General features: G+C 37.1%; 1 protein-coding gene across 4 annotated transcripts in view; it reads right to left on the bottom strand.

Annotated features, from left to right (window-relative positions):
• Asap (ArfGAP domain of ASAP) overlaps window positions 1-23,565 on the bottom strand; it is a 165,894-nt gene that overhangs the window by 26,049 nt on the left and 116,280 nt on the right. For all 4 annotated transcript variants that reach the window (XM_071585656.1, XM_071585655.1, XM_071585654.1 and 1 more), the window contains exons 3-14: window positions 22,462-22,610; window positions 22,229-22,350; window positions 21,781-21,913; window positions 21,158-21,243; window positions 18,750-18,909; window positions 14,522-14,746; window positions 11,477-11,624; window positions 10,396-10,683; window positions 5,682-5,904; window positions 4,716-4,896; window positions 1,758-1,911; window positions 293-489 (exon numbers count right to left, since the gene is read on the bottom strand). In XM_071585656.1, the coding sequence (XP_071441757.1) occupies window positions 293-489; window positions 1,758-1,911; window positions 4,716-4,896; window positions 5,682-5,904; window positions 10,396-10,683; window positions 11,477-11,624; window positions 14,522-14,746; window positions 18,750-18,909; window positions 21,158-21,243; window positions 21,781-21,913; window positions 22,229-22,350; window positions 22,462-22,610 (2,066 nt within the window). The remainder of the gene's footprint in view (window positions 1-292; window positions 490-1,757; window positions 1,912-4,715; window positions 4,897-5,681; window positions 5,905-10,395; window positions 10,684-11,476; window positions 11,625-14,521; window positions 14,747-18,749; window positions 18,910-21,157; window positions 21,244-21,780; window positions 21,914-22,228; window positions 22,351-22,461; window positions 22,611-23,565) is intronic.

Here is a 23,565-nt window from a genome sequence, read left to right on the forward strand (position 1 = left end):
GATCAGTTATTACGATTTTGCCATTATAAAATTTAAGGATGAGCAAATCCGTCTCCCTACAAATAACGAACAATTTTTAAGCCCCCAGAGAGTCTGCCAACGTGAGGTTTTGCAGTAATCTAATGCTTTTGATGGCACTGAGGACTGCGGACTTTGGGATGAGGGTAATGATGAGGAAGCTAGGGGCCATGGTGAAAACAAATTAAACTAAAATATTTTTTTCATGAATGAAGGATTAATTGGAAAAATGGGACTTTGCTTCCACAGAGATGCAATGAAATTAATGACTGACCAGCTCTCCACACTGTGCGTGTCCACGCTCCTCGGCAAGCTCAAGAGGTGTTTTGTCTTGGCTGCTTCGTGCGCATGGGTCAGCGCCACTCCGCAGCAGAAGTTTCATGCACTCAGAGCGGCCATTCATGGCACAATAGTGCAGAGGTCGCAGGCCACCGACACGAGTTGGTGCCTCTATCACACCACCACTGCCGCCTGCCGAAGAACAAAACAAAGGGTAGAAAAACAACTGTTGATTGTGCTACCATTTGCTGTAGTTTTAGCTCCATAGACCCATTTAAACAATTACAATGCATCAATACGCATGCAACTTCAATAGTTTTTTTCACATTTCCTAGAGATTGAGTTTTTATTTTTGTCTAAGAGAGTTTAAATCTTAAGTTTTCCACAGTTTATTGCTGGAGTGCATAAATGGGAAAGTGAGAGAGACTCTCTTTTCAAGTGTAAACATATTTCAGTGATGCAACTAAGCATTTTAGTTATTCTGAGTGCAATGCAATAAAGTAAAGAAAAACTGTACGTTACATCTCGTGATTGAAATATTACGGAAAATAATGTCTGATTTCAAAATTATAAAAAAAAGAATTAGATTGAGAGAGATGCAAAAAGGGACGACTGATAAAAGCGACAAAAGTGACCCATATTAATCAAAGTCTTGTGTTCAATTTAAAGAATATACAGGGTTCAGCGCTTAAATCCTGACAAATTTCAATTTTAATTTCCTGCTATATCGCAATCCCACTGAAGGTTGCAATAGGTGCTCTTGAAAGCTATAGGCATCTAGTAAACAGTCATAACCTCAGAATGGCCGAGATGTTATGTCCAAGTGCAGAGTACAATCGAAGAGCCGCTATTATCAAAAGTGTTCGCGCCGGGTGTTCGCCCAGTGACATAGTTTTTTTTCTTCCGGTATCCCAGATCAACTGTTTACGATATTGCAGCCATGTATAATGCTTTGGAGAAGTCTGGGGAAGGTTTCGCTGACCAAGTGAGGAAATCTCATTCAGGGAAATGCGTGCTTGTCCGAATTTAAGTGCCGCACCCTGCATACCACAAACGGCCACATAATTAAGCTTTCATAGAACTCAGCACTCCACACTAGATAACACAATGATTAACTAGGTCACACATTTCTGGATGCAAGCAAATGGACGCTGATTCCAAGTTGCCACATCACAAACAGACAATTCTGCACTATGAAAAACAAAGGTCACAAGGCATTATTGCTCCATAGCTAAAATATAGCCTCCAAAATTGGTGTTTTTTTAAGATCTCCCTACCCTTTGTGGGTCACCCATTTTGCCCATAGGGAAAGTGATCCCTGTGGACACCCTAAGGAACAGACGAGAGGCGGCCATTCCAGTTTGCTCGTGCCTGTCTCCCTCCAGATAAGTGTTTCCCTTGCATCAGGCAATTTAACACACACAAAAGACATCTGCAGAGCTCCTGATAAAGAGTCGTACCTCCACCGTTTTGTATTAGGAAATCGACAATGTGAAGAGAGGTTCCAGTTGATGATGCAGAAGAAGTGGAGGCTGCTGAAGAAGATGTTGCACTTGGTGGCCCGCCCTCTTCTGCTTGCAGGATTGCTATGTGCAAAGCTGTCTCGCCTGCCTCCTGTCGAGTGGTGCAAAAATTAATTAACACACTACTACTGAATCACACCAAATGCATGGGCCTAAAGCCATGGGTCTTGTCCTCTCACATCAGTGAATTTTGAGAACTTAACCTATTTATGTAAAATTATTTTGAAGAGAGCATGTGATACAAGGTGATTTTGTTCACATTTTGTCTCTTATGAAGACCTATACATGGCAATCCTTAAAAAATGGAAGGAAAACCCAAGTATTAACTTAAATTTCACACATAATTTGGAATCATGCTAAGTTTTGCATTTAAGAAAAATAGAAATCACAAGTTCTTTCATTGTATTTTGGTGATTGGAGAGAATTTTCACTTTTAACTGAATAAATATATAAATAAAATCTTACTTATAACCTAAGATTAGTTAATATAATTGACTCCCGCTTATCTGGCCACTGTTGGTCTGACCAGAAAAATAGATATATATATAAGATTTATTTGCCATAGAACAATACATAATTGTATGGGCTTCGTTAAGATTCAATTACATGTATGGGTGCATTAACATACGTACAAATTCATAGGAATAATAATGTACTGCAAATGAAAAGGTCAGTTAATGAGGAAACACAAAAATATTATTACACACCTATAAATGTACTCAAAATATTTATTATGCTACGTAATATTCATTTTTAACAAAGAACTGAAAATTAATAATTTACTGTATGTTGAAAACTGCTAACCGTTGTATCTTAATTTCCAACTTTTAGCAAAGCACAATCTGTGTGATTTATCCTTTGGAGAAACTAAGATCCGATTGAGTATCAGCCAGTTGAAGTGAGCCCAGATGGGAAAAATTCTACTGTAATTGAATCCATTAACAGTTAACTCTGGCTAAAATTTAGTTTAGTTAGCTTGTCGAGATTATTTTGAAATTCACTTGGAAATAATTTTAAAATTTCCTAATGCCATTATTTTTCATTTATGATACACATCCATTAAAAGAGACGTAACTTTTTCATGAATCAAATGTGAAAATGTTCTAGTTAGCATGTATAGTTAATGCCTGGTTTTCAACCTTCCTCACTTGCATGGTGCATCCTAACTACATTTTTGATTTAATGTTTCCATAGGAGGCAACCTCTTTTTCTCCCATTCATACAAGTATATATATTTAAACAATAATGCAGAGCTCCATAACTTTTGAGCTGTCTCTAAATTCAAATATTAAACTTTTTCAACACACAATCCGTAAAATGTGTTCATTTTGTTTTTTCAAACAGACCACAACTGTCATGAAGGGTTTCTCTCCTTGAAAGTGTTTTGTACACCTTATATGTTGAAATTTTACCATGGATCCACAGAGCAAAAACCTTCAAAAACACGCATTAAGGGTCATATTTAAACTAAATGCAAGAAAATCCTGCAGGGAGTACTTCAAACGTCACAAAATCATGACCATTCCCTGTATCTATATGTATAATGTGATTTTGTTTGCCAGCACCAAAACCCCCTTCACTGGTCAGAAATAGGGATGTTCACAAGTACAACACGAGGGGTAAGGGGGCTTCCCACCGTGAGGGCGCGGGTTCAAATCCCGGCGGTGTTGAATATTTTTCAGAGGTATCTCGATCCCTACTTGAGGTGCTTTGTGGAGGGCACTTTGAGTGAGTACGCCGTCCGTCGGATGGGACGTTAAACTGCGGACCCCTTGGCGCCTTTCGTAAAGAGTAGGCTAATGCCGACGCCGGGTTTCTCTCCACCCTTCATCCTTTCCTGTCCATCTCCTATGGCGCAAATGACCTTAGCTGTCGGTCGCCTCCCCTCAAAACTACTACTACGAGGGGTAAGGATTATCTTCATAATGGCATAATTGCAGAGTAGCAGCACTGCAAAAAACGCCAGAAGTTTCAGGAAGGCTGTTGTTTAATCGACTTCCTGAAGAGTTAAAATGAATACTCCCCAAGAAAAAAATTTAAAAAAAAGTTGAAAAATTTCTTATTAGATAATGTTTTTTATAGCATCCAAAAGTACATAGAAAGGGCCAATGTAGGGAATTCTGTTTTTAAATGTTTAATACTCATATATTTCATGTACATTATTATTGCTATGAATTTGTATATATATTAATGCACCTATAAATGTAATTGAATCTTAATGAAGCCCATACAATCACGTGTTGTTCTATGGCGAATAAATCTATCCATCCATCTATCTAGCATCTGAAACTATATTCAATCAATTTAATTAATTTTGCATAAAGCAATGTTATGAAAAAGTGAACAATCAGATATTGTCCTACCATTTTAATAACATTTCCTAAGAAAAATGCTTGATTCAGGACGTGCGTGTGTTTAAATTTTCAAATCTCCTTTTAGTTTTTCATTCAAAAAAATCATATAGAATATGTTCATGCAAAACTTATGACAGGGTGAAATTTCTAGCAAAGCATACTTCTAATATAGTGACAATGTCTTTGTAGGTGGTCAAAGTTCAATTAAGGATTGAAAATGTTGATCCCTCACTACCTCATCATTCACTCTATCTATTGAAATGAAATAAAAAACGAATCAGTGGTCAAGCCAAAGAAAGTGTAATTTATCCACTGCCAATTCTGATATTTCCCAAAGTAAATTATTACCATTAGAATAAAAATACCAGTCCCAAAACAATATTAATAAAAGGCATACTTTAAAAAATAATATTAACGACGGAAGACATTAATGTTGGTACCATTCATAAAGTCGTCACCTGCAATGCTTTAGAATTATTTATAGAGATAAAGAGAGAGCAGACGCAACTGCAACTATGCGCGTGCGTAATGGTGCACTCACACTGGAAGGGAGAGGCGCAGAGAGGTCAGCACCTTCCGCAAATGCTTGGAGCAAATGACTCAACTGGCGGCTGTTTACTGCTTGCTCCAGTTCACAGAGCAAATCATGCTCATTTGAACATGTGCGTAGAACATATCGTTTATCAACATACTTGGCACGGATAAAGTCATACCGCTCCTCCCTGAAAGTAACAGATCAAGTACCATAAATTGCCATTGCTGGATTTTCTCTTCATTTCTAAGAGTAGAGATGAAAACACCCTCGGTTTTGCTGTAAGCATTATCATTCATGATTCAAACTTTAATGAATATTTTACACAAATATCTTACTATGATGATCATATTATTGATGAAATCATGATGAGTCATTTATTTTGAGTTTCTAGGTCAAAGCAATTGGCCAATAATTAATAACGAGTGATTTAGACATTAAACATTTGAGGGTTTGGTTCCAGGGTTCTCACTTGGTGGGCATCATGAAAATCCATGGCATTAGAACGAGCAACGTACCGGCGGAAGAGCACATGGCTCCTTCTTTAGATTGCATTTCAGAGTTTACTTTAGAAAAATTTACTTCCTGGAGTTTAAATATTCAATAGAACCATCGCCTCTTGCTCCTTGTTCCTAACAACATCACCTCTTGTTCTCTTAAAGCTAATTAAATTTTCTCAGTTTCCCTTATTCATTGACACATTTTGGACAAAAATTTTCCACCAAAATAAGAGAAGTTTTCCATTATTCTAACTGATAGTAGAAAATAGTTCCTTGTTGCATAATGCAGTTGTAGTAATTGCATACACAAAACAAAGAAGTATGCTTAGAAAGTGCTCTTTTGACAGAACATTCGTTTCATACAGGAAATGATGCACAAACTTAAATGAAATCTAATTGGTAAGTTCATTCTAAAATATGGACAACAAATGCTCACACATGCACAAAGTCATGCATGATGTTAATTTCGACTCACATGGTGCTGCTGGCATGAGGCTTATTTGGAGGCTGAAGAGTCGCTTCCATGACGTCATTGAAGGCCAGATTGGAATTATGACGTGCGAGGAGCAATTGTGCAGTCCCCAAGTGGTCCAGCGTTAGAGACTGAATTCGAGAGATATGTACGCCAAGATCTCGGTGAATACCTGAGCACTCAATGCACACCATCACCCCAAAGTTTGTAGAGAGCCACGTTGCATCTGAAATTGACAAAAAGTCAGTCGGTATTCACAGTTAATTTCTCCATTTGAGTGTGAACAATATTATGCATTTACAATCAAGCATTCTGATATAGATAACTTTATCAGTTCATTAAATGATACTAAAATAAACTTCCAAGCATGATGTCCCAGCTGAAACAGAAAATCACAAGCTTTAGACAAGTTCTTCTCTCTTTATATTCATATTAATCATGCATCTTATTAATAATAATCAGCAATAACAAGTGCTGTATACTAATATGTATCTAATTTTTACATTTCTGATAACATAGTACAGTTAACTCTTGATTATCCATTTCATGAATTATCCGTGCTCTTCTCTCTTCGCATGCAAATTTCAATAAAGTTACAACCATCAAGATAGTTAAATGCTTTGAAACTTAGATGCACTTTATGAAAAATACAATGTTGAAATAGCTGGGCTTCCTTAAAAGTTTTTAATTTCACAAATTTAGAGGTTGTCAATGGTGTTTAATGTTTTAATATAAACATTTTTGTATTGAACGTACTTTCCCATTATCATTACCCAAGCATTTACTAGCCTTGAGAATTACATATTCCCTTTAAGGCAAGTTCAAATACATTACTTCACCATGCAACTAGCCAGTCATTAACTAATTACTCTGCATCATTTCAATTTGTAGCAAATATGAATCCATATATGAGCAATCCTTTTTTAAATTTTGTCCTTTAGATGTCACTTGTTTCTTCCTGGCTGCGTGATTGGCTTAGCTTTCAGAAGACAATGCGATCTTGTACTATTCACTTGATCAAATCGTTCTCTGCCCTAGTAAAACTATGACTCCACCCTCCTAAAAGTGGCTGAAAAACTGAAAAGAATTGTACTTCCCATTTCTAAAAGAAACTCGAATTAATCACACGGAATAAAAAAGGAGAGCTTGCATTGACATCCATTTATATCATGACCATGTCTTCCACACATATTTCAGGTATCCATGTTTTTAGATTATCTGTACTCCTTCATGCATTCATTAGTACATGGATAATTGAGAGTTTGCTGTATTTATTTTACACTGAAAATCCATTGAACATTGGTATGAGTATTACAAAAATTTTATAAACTTTTATACTAAATGCACCATTTTTAACACGGAAAAGTAATGGACAAAGTGCTTGGCTAGTGATTTAAAAGTCTACTGAAGCATTTGCAAGATGAATCTGATTTAAGTGAATAAACTACTTCCTGAATATTTCATTTAGTTGAAAAAACTCAAACTTAAAATGAATACTTTCCAGTTTTTCTTAATTATTACTATTACCAACTGTGACTGTACGTCTGGTAGCCACTTGAAATATGAAGAGAAGATATTGAAATGTAATGAAATAATTGACTTTGTAATTCCACACACTTTATTTAAAAAACACACGACCCAGGTTTCGACGTTGAACGTCATCATCAGGTGGTCCTCATAGAAGCACGCTGGCTATATATACCTTCTGATCATAGGAGGGGGGGGTTGGTCAGAGAGGGAGGTCGGAGGGGTAAAAAAGGTTACAATGTAGCTGGGAAGAAAAGAGAATTACATTTTTGATTTAGAAGAGTGGTAGGTCTAGGAGTGGGGAGTGGGAGGGATACAAAATTTCGTTGGCAAGATCATCTTTCCAACGGACACATTTCAAAATTTCTAACTGCTCCAAAGCATCGAGCCTTTGACCTTTTTCTTCAAAATGAATAATTTTTGTCACAAAGTCACTTTTGTGATCACTTTCGATGAGGTGTTTTGCAAAGAGGGATGTTATGTTCTTATTTTTTACACATGTTTGGTGTTCTTTAATCCTTTCTTTAAATTTCCGTCCTGTTTGTCCAATATACTTTGTGCTACAATCCGAGCACTTTAACTCATACACTCCACTCCTCTCGTTTTCGGGGACTTTGTCTTTAGTGTGAGAGATCAGGTTCTTAAGGCATGAACGACTGTAAAAGGCACATTTAATTTTTTCTTTAGGTAAACTTTTAATTACTTTTTGAGAAATAGTCCCAAGATATAGTATTCTCCGCCATTTGGCAGTGGGATCTTTTACATGTTCGGGGTTGTAAATGTGGCTTAAGGCTATTTTTGTAAGTTTATTCCGGTAAAGTTTATTTATTAGATCTTCTGAATACCCATTGTTTACTGCTAACGTTTTAATTACATTAAGTTCCTTATTTACATTGAATTTTGACATAGGGATAGCGGTCAAACGGTGGATCATTGCATGAAATGCCGAAAGCTTTTGGGTGAAGCAATGCCTTGAAGAGGAATTAATTAATTGGTCTGTATACATTTCTTTCCTAAAAATGGAATACTGTAACCCATCTTTGTCTTTAGAAATGGATAGGTCGAGGAAATTCAGGGAACCTTTTTCCTCTTTTTCACACGTGAATTGTACATTAGAATTGATAGAATTTAGATGTGCTAGAAACTGATCTAGTTGCCTATCAGAACCTGTCCACACACAGAAGACATCGTCTACATATCTTAACCAACAAAATACATTATTAATGAGAGGGTAGGCTGAGGAGAACAAAACTTTTTCAAAATTGTCCATATACATATCGGCCAGGAGTGGGGACAAGGGCGAGCCCATGGCTAAACCATTGGGTTGTTGGAAATAGGTACCATTAAAAATGAAATAATTTTGGGAAACACACGTCTTAAGTAATGCACAAAGTTCACTTATAACTGGAACTGGGATGGATTTCCGGATGAGGATGTCTTCGGCAAGGTTCACCGCTTCCATGGGTGGCACGTTGGTGAAAAGGTTGCGTACATCAAAGGAAACAAGCATGCACTTTTTCGGGATGACCTTTTTCATAAGTTTGTTCACAAGGTCATTGTAGCACAAAGTATATTGGACAAACAGGACGGAAATTTAAAGAAAGGATTAAAGAACACCAAACATGTGTAAAAAATAAGAACATAACATCCCTCTTTGCAAAACACCTCATCGAAAGTGATCACAAAAGTGACTTTGTGACAAAAATTATTCATTTTGAAGAAAAAGGTCAAAGGCTCGATGCTTTGGAGCAGTTAGAAATTTTGAAATGTGTCCGTTGGAAAGATGATCTTGCCAACGAAATTTTGTATCCCTCCCACTCCCCACTCCTAGACCTACCACTCTTCTAAATCAAAAATGTAATTCTCTTTTCTTCCCAGCTACATTGTAACCTTTTTTACCCCTCCGACCTCCCTCTCTGACCAACCCCCCCCTCCTATGATCAGAAGGTATATATAGCCAGCGTGCTTCTATGAGGACCACCTGATGATGACGTTCAACGTCGAAACCTGGGTCGTGTGTTTTTTAAATAAAGTGTGTGGAATTACAAAGTCAATTATTTCATTACATTTCAATATGTTATGCAAATTCCACAAAGTTACGCCTGAGACAACAAATTTTATGAAGAGAAGAGGCAAGACTTAAGACTTTTAGAAAGGCTCAAAACAAACGAGTTTAATGATGACACCAGAGGGATAATAATGGCCCCACACTACTTAGGTAGATCAGACCACAAAGATAAAATAAGGGAGATAGATTCTAGTACAGATAGATACAAATACTTATTCTTTCCCCGAACAATCAGAAATCATAATAGCAAGAAACCGAAGTCACTTTAGAAATATTAAAAATATTTAATTTACAAGTCGGAACAAAATTAAACATTGCAAAGATATTAGGTATATTTGTAGGTGCATGTGTATCCTAGTTGGCAGTTTGAGTGTTTGCATGTGTGTGGGGTGTAAGTGTTCTTGCATAAATGTATGCCATGTTTTGTTTGCGGATGGTATAAATTTGTGGCTTTTGTACGTGGTTTTTTTTCTTTCTTAATTATGGGTGGTGTCCTAACACCCCCCCTCCCCCGCCACACACCCTTGTCGCGGCTTGCAGGGTATTGAGTAAATGTAGATGTATGTACATATGAAGATGACTGTGATACCCGTGCTATAGTCTCCTCCTCTCCCTTACACACAACTCACTTCTCTGCCTGACTGAAGCCTCAACTAATCCCGAAACCTGGACTTGCTAAACACAGCACAAGCATCATTGCCTCATTCAAAAATGCAGCAGACACCCTTTGGGTCAAATCAGAATAAAGGAATTTCCAGAAGCAAAGCATAACAGCACTTCCATTTACATTGAAGAGAAAACGTTAGTTTTTAACAAGTGAAATACTTCTCTAGACAATGTATAGTTTAACTATAAAAAATTATAACTACACGAAAAAATACCAAGTAGAGTGTGTCACTTCAAGAATTAAACAGTAAAACTAACATGAACGCATAATACATTCATCAATTTGTAAGATTTTCATGATATTTTTTATATTCACAGATGGTGGTTGATTTTTCAGATTTCATTTGTTTTCCCACTCGATCCACTTCATTGACCTTTGAAAATGCCTTCATGTGGAACATGTTAGCGCGATTTGGAATAAAAGAAACATCGAAGAGGATATTGGCCATCACTCACCATTGTGGGAGTTACAGTCACAGCACTTGTCATTTCCAGGGAGCCTCTGCACATAGCGAATGATGGCCTGCTGGAGCTCAAGGAGGCTGGGGGAGAGGGCCTTGCCCCCTGGGCCATGCCCCCAGCCCCCGGGCCCACCTCGGCCCCCACCTCCCCCTCCTCCCCCGCCCACCCCCCCGGGGTCGTCAAATGCCTTCATCAGCGCTCCTTCCTTGCAGTTCACCAACACCGACATCCAAGCCCTCTGATCACTCTCATCCTCCGCTTGGAAGTGGTACGTTCGATTGTCTGCAGGGAATTAAGCATGGAATGAGGGTGCATGCCTGAGCACATTGACTCAATCCTATGACACGTTTTTCATGTGCTTTCATTAATGCGCTTCACTCAGGATTTAACTCTGCAAATATTCCAAATAGCTATAATAAGTCCACTTAAATGACCATTTAGTTATTTCGGAGACTACCTTGATTATTTACTCAAAAAAAGATACACCTGGGAATTTTTTTATAGTGAGATGAAGACATGAGTCAATTTTCACCAAAATTCTAAAGGTCAAGGGTCAATATTGAATCGAAATGGCATGCAATGACTGCAATCAAAAAAGCTCACCTGAACCATTACCAAACAATAGGTCTTACTTGTGCTTACCAGGGAATTGCTTAGATAGTCATGCCATCTTATTTTTACGATTTCAAGGCAATATTTGATTGATAGAAGGAACTCTGTTATGCATTATTAACAAAAATTAATAACAGGGCCCTAGGTGACCGAAATAGCCTATAGTTGGAATTCCAAGCTGGGAAAAATGTGTCATTTTTCATGATTGAGTGACAACTTAGAATATTGTCTGGCACTGACTGATGTATTGTAGCAAATGGAACATGATGGAATAGTTATCATAATGTAAATCTCCTCCGGAACATTTAAGTTCATATTCTAGCCCATCACTAAGTGACTTAAACACATCATTAGCAAGTTTTTACCATCCCGCATTTATCACCAAAGAGTAAAAACTATTACTATATGATTCCATTAGTTGTATAGTATAACTTGACAATTAAACATGAAACAATTAACTTACAGGAAATGAGGTCAAAGCACCTCCTGTCATCAGGAACCATTTTAATTTGGCATGTTAAGAGATTCACCCGGGTGGGTGGCTTGCTCTCATCTCCATGGCACACATCCAAGAAGCCTTCGCCGACCTGACATTTCCGTTTTTGCCATACCTTTATAAACAAAAAAATAGATTCTCTGTTAAGCCTAAGGCAGGAATTATTATTAGATCAAATAATTACCAGAGTTCTCTGTTGCTCCTGAACACTACTTGCCTAAAGTCCCATAATATATTTAATCCTTTAAGAGGCATGGCCATCTCCTACTTTCTACATTATGATTGTTTTTTTAATGAGCATATCAAATTTTATTTTAACGCAATTCACATTTTGCTTTCCCACTTATCCGACATAATTGTAAAAATAGTCCACTTGTCAAGAAAATCATTATTATATTCAATCAATTCATTAAATAAATTATGATCATAGGTAGTTTTATAAGTCCATCCATAGTCAAAAGAGAAGGTGAATACATGACTCTTGAAGACATATTGAAGTTTTTCCAGCAAGTAGACTTCCTTGCAAGAAGACGCCATGTTTCGGCCAAATTAGTCCATTCGAGCTTAGCATTTGTGCAAATTGAACAAGTCAAGTGCTTCGCAAATGATGGATGAACGAGAAATCTGTGCGTTGTTGAATAAACACTTTTTATGAAAGGTGAATCACCAAGGAGGCAAAAGAGCAACTTGATGAACACTATGGTGAATCTGCACCTAGGATTGGAATGGTTTTTGAGTAGTTTCAAAATTTCCAGAGTGGCCATACGAGAGCACTTGTTGCCGAATGCTCGGGATTTCCTGCTGAGATCCCGATCATCATTCCCGAAATCATTGATTAAATTTGTGATATGGTGTCGGATAATAAAAGAGTGGAGGTGCATGAGTTGGCTAATTCTGCCAGCATCTCAAGGCATCATTTGTGGACACAAAATACTTTACATCAACATTTGGACATGAAAAAGCTGTCCACATGATGGGAGCCACAGTTGGTCACAGGTAACCAAATGTGATATTTTGTAGCATGTTCCAAGGTTGGCTTGCGGCTGTTTCAGCGAAATACAGAGGTTTTTAGGTGTCGTTTCTCCACTGTGGGTGACACTTGAACAAACCACTACCGGCCTAAACCAAGGAATATTCCAAGCAATGGGTTGTCAGTGGAGATTAAGGCCATTAAATGGCTAAAACTACTTCTTCAACTGGGTAGGTTGTGACAACTGTTTTTTTTTTGGATTCTCAAAGAATAATCTTCTTTAACTATTTAGAAAATGTTTAAACTATTACAAGGACGTTCCATACACCATTATTAGATAATTTAAAAACATAGCCGCAAGGAAAATGTACAAGATTGGGTCACGAAAAAGTCTTTTTTCATGAAAATGCATCCGCTCACTCCTCCACTGTTGTGGCCCAAATTGATGGAATTACAAATTGCTACTTGTTCTCCATTCCCCTCATTTGCCAAACTTGGGTCCCTTGGAAAACTAGCTGTTTTCCAAAATGAAGATATGCCAGGTGGGAAGGGCGTTTCACTCAAACGAGGGGGTGCCCGCACAAACAATTGACTGCTTTACAGAGTTGGGAAAATCATATTATTTTGTAGGGATCAACAAACTGGAGCAAGGTTGGACAAAATTTTATACGCCTTAAAGGATACTATGCTGAAAAACAAAATGGTTTATCCCAAAAAATTAGGTAGTTTTCATATGTAAATGGATGTTTCAAGCAACCATAATATAGTCAAAATTTCTTTTTTTTAAGAGGTGAACCATGGCCCAGCAAAGTGGATGGAGTACGCCTTTCAGAATAGGTAGAAATTAGTCAAAGCCAAATGATTGCCATTTTACTGCATTATTTTAATGCAGATTATCTTTTTGAAGTTAATTTTTAATATAGTATCATCCAAAATGGTTTACTAGATACGTCCACAATACATAACATAGCACATTTAATATGCTGTCTTTGCAAGCTTATGAATGGTCTCTATTGGCTCTAGACTTGAAAATTGGTTGAATCTTAAGTTTTATATCTACCATGGCAGTGAATAGCAATTTGGATTTTTCTCGTACTGAATAACGGCAGGGTGCTGACGCCTCAATGACTTTCAACTTGGATTTTTCCATAACAATCTGACAGCAGCCCTTAGAGTAGAGAAACTTTTCAGAGTACTAATGAAAAGGAGAGGTTTGCACTATCCTCTTACATTTTATGTGGACTTCATCACCAAAACAGACCATCTGTGTAAAGTGGACTTGAACTCAATATGTTTCACAAGCATGACAGCAATGGTCTCTAATGATGGCTGTGGTTGTGCAAACGCTGCTCAGGGAAGTCTTGAAAATGGAGAGGGCCCTTGGGAACGCCAAGCAGAGACACAAAAGGCTTTACACAGCACATGAGCAACTGATTGCTAATTTCATCCGAGCATTTCCCACAGAATTGTCCTCTTATGTACTAGACTCCCAAATGGCTGGATTGTGGCTAGCCCTCATCCTTAGATAGCCTCCCCAAGGCTAGCTGAGGATGAATCTGTGAAAAAAACTTTCAAAACTGTAGTGCCTGACAGTCATTGAGTTCAACCACTCCGATGACAGCACACAACCCAGATTTAAACAGGTATTTTCAGTAAATTGTCCCATGCAACCTTTGAAAAGGATTAGTTCATTGGATAACTCTGAATCCTCAATTTACTGGCAGAAGACATTCTAGTTAGTAGGTATCGGTGTGACCCCATGGCATCCTAGTGAAAGCAAGTGTACAACAGGAAGAGGCTAAGGGAGAATGGCACTGAGCTGCAAATATTTTGCAGTTTGTCTAGTTCTAACACACTCCAAATATTTCCATTCAAAATAATGATGTGTAAATGGATAACTCAATCAAGCTTCAGCCATAGGAACATTTCACATTCTGGTATCCCAATGAGGATATACCTCTCTGCTTCTTTATTTTACTGTCATTTCACACATTTTTTTATAAACGAGATATAGATGATACAGTAATGGATGATAGGATTACCTTCCTCATTTTTCCCTCTGATTTTTTCATGAGGTATCCAACCCGTGTTGTGCCTGCTTGTTTATCACCTTGAAGCTGGTGCAAAGAATATCCACCAGTTGAGGAACCAAGGCTGCCTCCACTACCACTCGAAGTCCCGAGCAATCCACTTCCAGCTCCAGTTCCACTGGAGGTCAAACCACCACTTCCAGCAAGAGTTGTACTGCCAGATGTCATGGGAGTTAACTGGAAAGAAGTTATGTCTTGAGCTTCATGTGGTACACAGCAATTATGAATGTATAAAACCATAAACACAGTAATCAACCCCAAGATCGGTTTGGTAGGTGATGGTAGAGTTCACCCAGTACTAAGCCCTATACGGCGTGTGAAATTCACACATCAGGGTGGGGGGGGGCCAGTTCCTTCTCCCGTGCCGGTTATTGTTTCCCAGGAAGATCTGGTACCCAAAAAATCACATAGCATGGGTGGAGCTGCAGGTGCCCAGACAGGCTTGCCCGGGAATCGATCTCGGGCCCTCTGGTCAGTAGTCCAAAGCTCTACCCACTGGACTACCGTGACCCACACCATGCATGTATATCTTATTTGATTATTTTCATTGTCTAAAATAATATACTCAACAGTTAGAGAGTATTCATACATTCTAAAGACGGAACTTAAAAACTGTAGATTTTCACAAACTACATCATTATTATCAATTTATAAAAATACATTAGAAAGTATACTTACACAATTTGCATGATTAACATTAGAATATACAACAATTACCACCCTCTGGCCCAACTCCTCACAACGTATTTTAAATTTTTTCAGCAGGTCAAAAAAAGTGGACAGTCTGAAAAGTCTCCAGCCTAACAAATAAATGAGACATTTTTCATTAATATCTATTTTACAATATAGTCTCCTTCTAAGTTGATACACTGTTTTCACCAAAGCCCTTAACTTTTTTAACCCTTCCACACAATTCTCTGTAAATTAGGCATTTACATAAGTGATAACCTCCTCGTCCAATGTTAAATTTGCCGACCGCGATGGCGGTCTCCGTCTGCCATTCCAAGGGTCGCGGGTTTGATTCCCGCCTGGGTGAGTTTCCCTCCATCTAGGGCTTGGGTGTTTGTAAATGTGACCATTGTTATCGTTGTTAATAGTTCGATGTAAAGGCCAAAATGTGCTGTTTTCGGACTAATACTGAATAAATAAATAAATCTCTGTCCTTCAAGCAGGGCTCTGCGGTTAGGTAACAGGAGGAAGTCGCTGGGGGTCAGATCTGGTGAATAGGGTGAGTGGTCGACCAATTTGAAGTTTTATTCACTGAGTTTGTGACCTGGCGACCGCTGAAGGGTGTTGTCCTAATGAAAAAGCACTCTCTTCTCCTGCTTCAAATGCAGTCGTCTTTTTGCAATTTCTGCTTTCAGCTTGTCAAGTAACGACTCTCCTGTTGTTGTTTTACCTTTCTGGAGATAATCAATGGCCACAATTTCGTGACTATCCCAACAAACAGTTGCCATCACCTTCTTGGCTGATGTCCTTGCCTTTTTTGGAGCAGGTCCACCCTTTCCAGTCCACTGCTATGACAGCTCTTTTGTCCCAGGAGTTTATGATAGTGGTGAATCCAACTTCATCTACAGTTATGAATCAATGCATAAAATCTGACTCGCTTTGCTTAAACTGCTCCAAACAAGGTCCTAGGAAATGCTCACTCGAATGTGTTTTTGGCCCAAAGTGAGCAAACGTGGCTTCCAACTAGCGGAGGGCTTACTGTATGCATATCCAATTCTTCAGTCAACATATGGCAAATTCTTTCTATCCATATGCCCATACGAGGATGGTTCAATAAGTACCCGTGTTTGGCGACAATGGGCGTTCCTGAGGGAAGTCTATGCTATGAAGTGTGCTGCCATCTATCAAATGATGGTTAAACAAATTTCAGACTGATTTAAAGGTTAGTTTGGATTTGGCAGCCATTCGAGTAAGACATGTTTCATGATTTTCGCTAAGATGGAAAAAGAGCAGTATCGATCGGTAATTCGCTTTTTGTTTTTGGATGGGAAGAAATGCGAGGAGATAAAAGCATAGTTGGATGCTGTTTATGGGGACACTTCTCCATCTATGACCACAGTTAGATATTGGTTCAATGAATTTAAACATGGGCGAACATCTGTTTTTAATGAGGAGTGACCAGGACGCCCGGCAGACGTGGTTAGCGAGGAAATCATTCAAAAAGTTTACGCCATGATTCTCGCTGATCGACGAACGAAAATGCATGAAGTAGCAGAGGCCGTGGGTGTGTCGACCAGAACAGCAATTAATATTTTACATGACAAGTTGGCGATGAAAAAATTGTCGGCCCAATGGGTGCCACAATTGCTCACAATTGCCGTGCTGAGATTGCCGCCAAACTGCATGAACTACGTTATGAATTGCTGCCGCACCCCCCGTATTCACCCGATCTGGCTCCCTGTGACTTTTTCTTATTCCCTGACATGAAAATTTGGCTCGGGGGAAAAACTGTAGCTCAAAAGAGCAAGTTATCACCGAGACAGAGGCATATTTTGGAGAGTTCGACAAATCCTATTTTTTGTAGGGGTTAAAAAAATGGCCGGAACGTTGGGAGAAGTGTATCTTTCTAAAAGGGGACTATGTTGAAAATAAAAAAAATGTTCTTGAAAAAATGGTTTCTTCATTTCTAACAGGGGTACTTATTGAACCGCCCTCGTAGGCTCTGCTATCTCTCTAACCTTAATTCAATGGGCATTCAGTTACATTTGGTGGAATGTTTTGAAGTTTTAGGCCATCCAGAACACTCATCATCAACCAAGCTTATAATGCTATGTTTAAATTCATCTGCCCAAAGTTTAACAGTCATAAATGATGCTGCGGAATTCGCACACACAGCATTCAACTTGCCTTTGATTTGTGTAGGCATATTGCCTTTCAAAAACAAACATTTAATGACAGCTCAATGATCATTTTTTTCATTTTCACAAACACCATCACAACGACTGACTCAAAAGATTGTCAGACAACAACAGAGTGTCCAAAATGAGTGACATACTGGCGAGTACCTTTCATCGCATGCCCAAACATATTCCACAACTTTTGCTTATGAGTGTTGCCATTTTCATATCGAGGTCAGAAAGTTTTCAGATCACGGAGGTAAAGTAAATTCTCTACATGAGCACAAAACCCACGCTCTTCTCTCTTCCCAGCGCATGCAAATTTCAATCAAGTTACAACCTTCAAGATAGTTAAAGGCTTTGAAACTTAGATGCACTTTATGAAAAATACAATGTTGAAATAGCTGGGCTTCCTCAAAAGTTTTTAATTTCACAAATTTAGAGGTTGTCAATGGTGTTTAATGTTTTAATATAAACATTTTTGTATTGAACGTACTTTCCCATTATCATTACCCAAGCATTTACTAGCCTTGAGAATTACATATTCCCTTTAAGGCAAGTTCAAATACATTACTTCACCATGCAACTAGCCAGTCATTAACTAATTACTCTGCATCATTTCAATTTGTAGCAAATATGAATCCATATATGAGCAATCCTTTTTTAAATTTTGTCCTTTAGATGTCACTTGTTTCTTCCTGGCTGCGTGATTGGCTTAGCTTTCAGAAGACAATGCGATCTTGTACTATTCACTTGATCAAATCGTTCTCTGCCCTAGTAAAACTATGACTCCACCCTCCTAAAAGTGGCTGAAAAACTGAAAAGAATTGTACTTCCCATTTCTTAAAAAAGCAAATTTTCACAAATATAGAAAAGGAAATGTACATACATATATCCGTTTAAATTACAATGCTATTTCCGCACATATTGCGGTTCCCTTGCTTCCATTGAGCATCCAGAAGCATGGATAATCGAGAGTTAACTGCAACTACATAATTTCATTAAACAGAAAAACCTTCATAAAACCCATAGGAAGAAAAATCAACAACAAAACATCTCATGCTTCAAACATTTATGCCAAAGTGTTTAGAATTATTAACCCCTTCACTGTTCATGGATTACAAGACATAATATTTCCATCAAATTCATTTATGTCTTGAAGCCTTTAGGCTGGCATTCACAAAAATCTACCAAAATATATACATTTCGTTAAAAAAAATTCTTTTTTCCATGTTAGCAAAATGAGAATGCAATAAACAATTAAAATGTTACTTTCTTGTACTTCATTGTTTTTAATTTGATTCTGGTAACATATTTAAAAAAAAGCTTAGAACCTCTTTATCTAATCCTGGTGCACTCCGGAGAAGTGTGCGTAGCTCCAAAAGACGGCGGCGCTCTTCGTCCTGTTTCTGTCGTATTCGATGGAGTTTAGAAGAAAGATCTTGAACATACCCTCCAAAATGTTCAATGGTCTTTAAGCCATCTTGAAAGTAACTGAAAAGAAAAAATAAGTGGACCATCAAGGAGGCTGTGTGGATGAAGGACTCTCAGCTATTACTCTCAAATTAGTAAAAACATTACCAAAGGAATCGACAGTAAATAACATCAGCTCCAACCTGTTATTGAAATTACAACATGAAACAATGAAGACATGAAGTTGAATTATTATTCAAGCATGAACAATGCGGCATGATGCGATATGCCGTCATGGTGTACCACATGTAGTGGATGATGTGGTATGCCGTCAAAGGTAGAGTCATGTTTACACCTTTAGTTTCCCACCACTCTCTTGCCTAGCTGCCCCAAAGGCCTTTTCCTGACTCGATTCAATTCCAAGCAGACTCATGGCGGAGACCACTTGGGAATAAGACAATTCTTCCCAACGCTGGGATTTTTTACATTTCATCTAAAAGTAAGCTCTTTTCTTATATTTCTATCAACTCTCATACATCAAAAATAGTGTTATTTTGCCTCTATCATTCATTCAACATGCTTGTAATCACAATGCATTTTGAGGGAAAGAAGATTTCATATTTTTGTTATCATTTATTACTTGCTTAAAAATGCATGCTAAATTTCTTGATATGGTTGATTTATTTTTCCAAAGTATTCGTTTACTTTTATATAAATGAGTAATTAATAAAAAATTTACAAAGAATTTTTAACTCAATAACTATGTCTCATTTTCACTGGGTAAATTTTTGATGCTTACCATGGTAAAATTTGGAAAAACAAATTCAAGTTTAGATCTTTGATATACTTCTCTATACAATTAATTGTACCTTTATGTATTTCTATTTTGGCAGAGAAGATTTAAATTCAAACTTTTGTACAGAAATTGAGTGACCACAACAGGTTTAAGCCATTCAATCATGAGAGGCTTGGAGTTGCCCAGGAATGGGACAAATGAACGTCAACTTTGCGAGGAGCCAGGGATGTGTTATCGAGAGGCATCCTGCTCTCTGAAAAGCTGCAATTCTAATTTCAAACCTTAAATAGTGTAAATGCACTGATGCAGACAGAATCAAAGGCAAAAAAATGAAATGCGATGGGGTCATACATTTTACAGACATTGAAGCAAAGCATTGAATACTACAATTATTCCTGATATATTGCCTATTCCCTTGCCAGAGTACCAATTCAGTTCACTCGCAGAGCAAAATAATCAAAAAAGGTGACATTTCCTCATTGAAAAGTTCTTGGGCCTCCATTTCATCTCTGAAATCGGCAGTTAACCACACACATACCACTTTATTTTCAGACGGATAAGTAAGAATCTGTACATAAAGTAATCTTGAAGTTTAAAAAATGGGGAAAAAAATGTTTTGCAGGTACACAGTCTTACAAATTAAATGTTTTTCCAGAAATTAAATATTTCAAATTTTATGGGCAGATAGAGACAAAACTGAGATTTTTGAGGTTGCAATATATTTAACTAACGTTGGTTACAAATGATTATTTTGACTATCTTTTTCTCTATTTTATTTTGGGATACTATATACCCCGGGCATGCTAGCATAAAAAATCAGCTGCCTTAAAAAGTGAACATGGAATCCAAACCAATCACTCCCTAATTAATAGAATGCCAATTAAATAATGCAGAACAAAAGTGTCAACCTTTTTTTTCATACTGTAATTGCTACAATAGCAGACAGAACCAGAAGTAAGTAACACAGAATCAGAGATAACACTTCAGCAAAATATACCAAGGTAGCAAATAGCAACACTGGAAAAATATGACAGTATATCAAACATTATGATTTGAATAAATACACAAAATGCATTATGTTGTATGGTGGCTTCCCCACAGAATTAATCAGTAGTTGATCTATAAATGATGAAATGTACATTTATTAATAGGAATTTAGCATATTGCATGATTTCCCAATTCTCCTCACATACATGTACTTTAAAGTGGTAATGGTTAGTTCTTATAACCCCCTTGAAGTAATATAGCTTGGTATCATTATTTGGTTATCACAACAGACTGATAAATGCTATATACATAGTCATTTATAGTTAATTCAAATGATTTTTTTTATTCAAGAACCTTAACCTATATCATATTTGCAAAGTAACACATTCTGCACATGGGCTTCCCTAAAGTAATAAACATTAACCAGTAAAGCAATGTTTTCAAAGTCATCAGAGAATTACAAAAATAACTTTAGACCATTTGACTACAATAATCAATGCTTAAAGTATTCATAATCTTTCCATGTAGAGGTATAATTGCACTTACTTGGTCTGTGCATGGTAATACTCAACGAGGTGTTGCAGTAGCTCAATGCCCTTTTTGGTTTTAATTTCATTTACTTTGATGAGGTACTAAGGGTGGATACATGGAATGCAAGATTTGAAAAATTAGCACAAGAAGAGTAGCAAGTGATAAAAATAATTTTACCTCAGAAAGTAAACTAAAAGGAAATTCACTCGTGACTTTCCTTCACATATGTGACCAGTTTGGAAGTGTATACATAATTCAGATTATGTACGTTCTCAAAATTAGGTTAAATTTTGAAAAGATCAAGTTTTCAAGGAGAGGTACAGAGGAGAAGATAACATTGAATGAATCAATATGACTTTAAAGATTAATTAATACCTTTATCACCAAGTGGCAGAATAGAAGTAAGACTTAGGCAAACATGGAATATGTTTTTGGAAAATATTGAAATACAAAATATATCTAAAAAAAGAAAGTTTAATTTGTACTATTCATGGTATAAATTATTATCTTAATATAATAATGCTTTTTATAAGGCCTAGTAAACACAAAATTTAATTTTCAGTAAATAAACAGGCAGGCAAGTTTGTTTTTACTCATCTATTGCTTTTCCCAAGTTTCAAGATCTAGGGATAACTCACTTCACACATCTGTAACTGAAAGACCTTTCGTTCCTTGTCCATTTCATCAGCAACTTCAGCTGATGTGACCTCTGTCCTTATTAAACCAGCCTCTCTGGCTTGCTGTTTTTTCTCCTTCTCAATTCGAGCATACCTGTATGACAAGCAAACAACTTTTATAATTACCTGGTCCCACAAATGCTATCATAGATGTTCAACACATAGAACATAATAACAATCAAATCATGTGAGTAAGAGATTCTACAAGCAGCCAAAATAGTACAATTTTGTATTAAACTTTGAGTAAAAAAACTATTTAATGCACTAATTTTGAGTTCATAACAAAAATAATTAATCATGTAATTACAAAGTTGCACTTCAAAACCCTTCAATTTCTGTCCAGAGTCACAGAAGCTTTTGATAGTTTTTACTGCATGAAAAATGCATCACGGACGTTCTAATTCCTTACCGAGCTTCATATTCCTTGCACGCTCGATCAAAGGGCCTCTTGAGATCGCCCTTGACCCCTCGCAGGTCTCCTTTTAGAAGATTTTCGAGGGGAAACATCACAATGTTGTTAACATTCTGCATCTTTTATTAAAGGAACAGAAGGAAAATGTTTTAAACAAGAGCAACCTAAATTTGAATATTGCATAGAAAAAAAGTTATTAATTTTCAATTATTTTATATTAAAGTACTTACTAGTGTTTTCATGAGTGCTGATAATTCTTTAGTGACAACAGAGAACTTGATGAATGCAGCTCCAATGTCTGGTTCCTGATCTTTGCTCAGGGCAGCACTCCCCAATCTCTCCAGGGCTCGGGAAAGGTACATCTCATTGTCCACATGGGCTGTAAATAGTTACCTTTACTAATAAAAAACTGACCTGAAGGAAATTATTAAAAATACGACTGCTTCTTAATTCCTGTTGTGAAGGATCTTTTTTAGCATTGGCATTCTTAGGACGGATGCCTTCGAGACCGGAAAGGGCATAACTATAGTCGATGGCCATCCGACTTAAAATATTAATAAACAGCATCTTACATAAATAAATAAACATATGGCAGTGGCTTAAACAGCAGCATGAGATAAATATAAACTATTTCAAATCACTTGGCAATAATATGATTTACCGCATGTAGTTAAAATCACCTAATAGATAAATTTAAAATATTCCAAGACGCCAAGAGTAGCATGGGAGCAGCCAAATTCTTTTGATCAGCTATGGAATCCACTCATGCCCTGGCCTCAAATTTAAATGCCCAGCCAAAGGATGAAGGCCTACATTCTTGCCAACAACTACCAGGATAAACTTGAAGTTGATGGTGATAGCAATCCTAGCAGTTACAATTGTTATTGCACCAAATATAATCCTAAGTAATGATGCTTCAAAATTACATCACATAGGTTATCCATTTCATGATATGTGATAGCGGGCCTAAACGTTTGACTAATTGGGTGACCGTAAAATTATAAAGAAAAAAGTATAAAATATTTCAAGTTTTTTGGGAGAGCTCATGTTATCCAGATTAAAATGGAACCTATAAGAATTTGATTTTTCATTTCTCTTAAATTGTCCAGTTCCAGTTTTTCAGAAGAATTTCTCCCATACTCCTTACCATCTACGTAAGTACTAAGAGAAATAGAAATATTTCACAGTCATGGTGATTTATTTTCCTAATCCTTTACCACAATATTTATCAAAAACACAGGAATCAAACACTTGAGCCATTTAAAATGCTAATGAAATTCTTAATATTTGTGTAAAAACCACAAAATGGAACTGGTCATTTGACTCCAAGTCCT

This window comes from Hetaerina americana, unplaced genomic scaffold (genome assembly GCF_022747635.1).
Source record: "Hetaerina americana unplaced genomic scaffold, ioHetAmer1.1.p SCAF_2, whole genome shotgun sequence".
Lineage (NCBI taxonomy): Eukaryota > Metazoa > Arthropoda > Insecta > Odonata > Calopterygidae > Hetaerina > Hetaerina americana.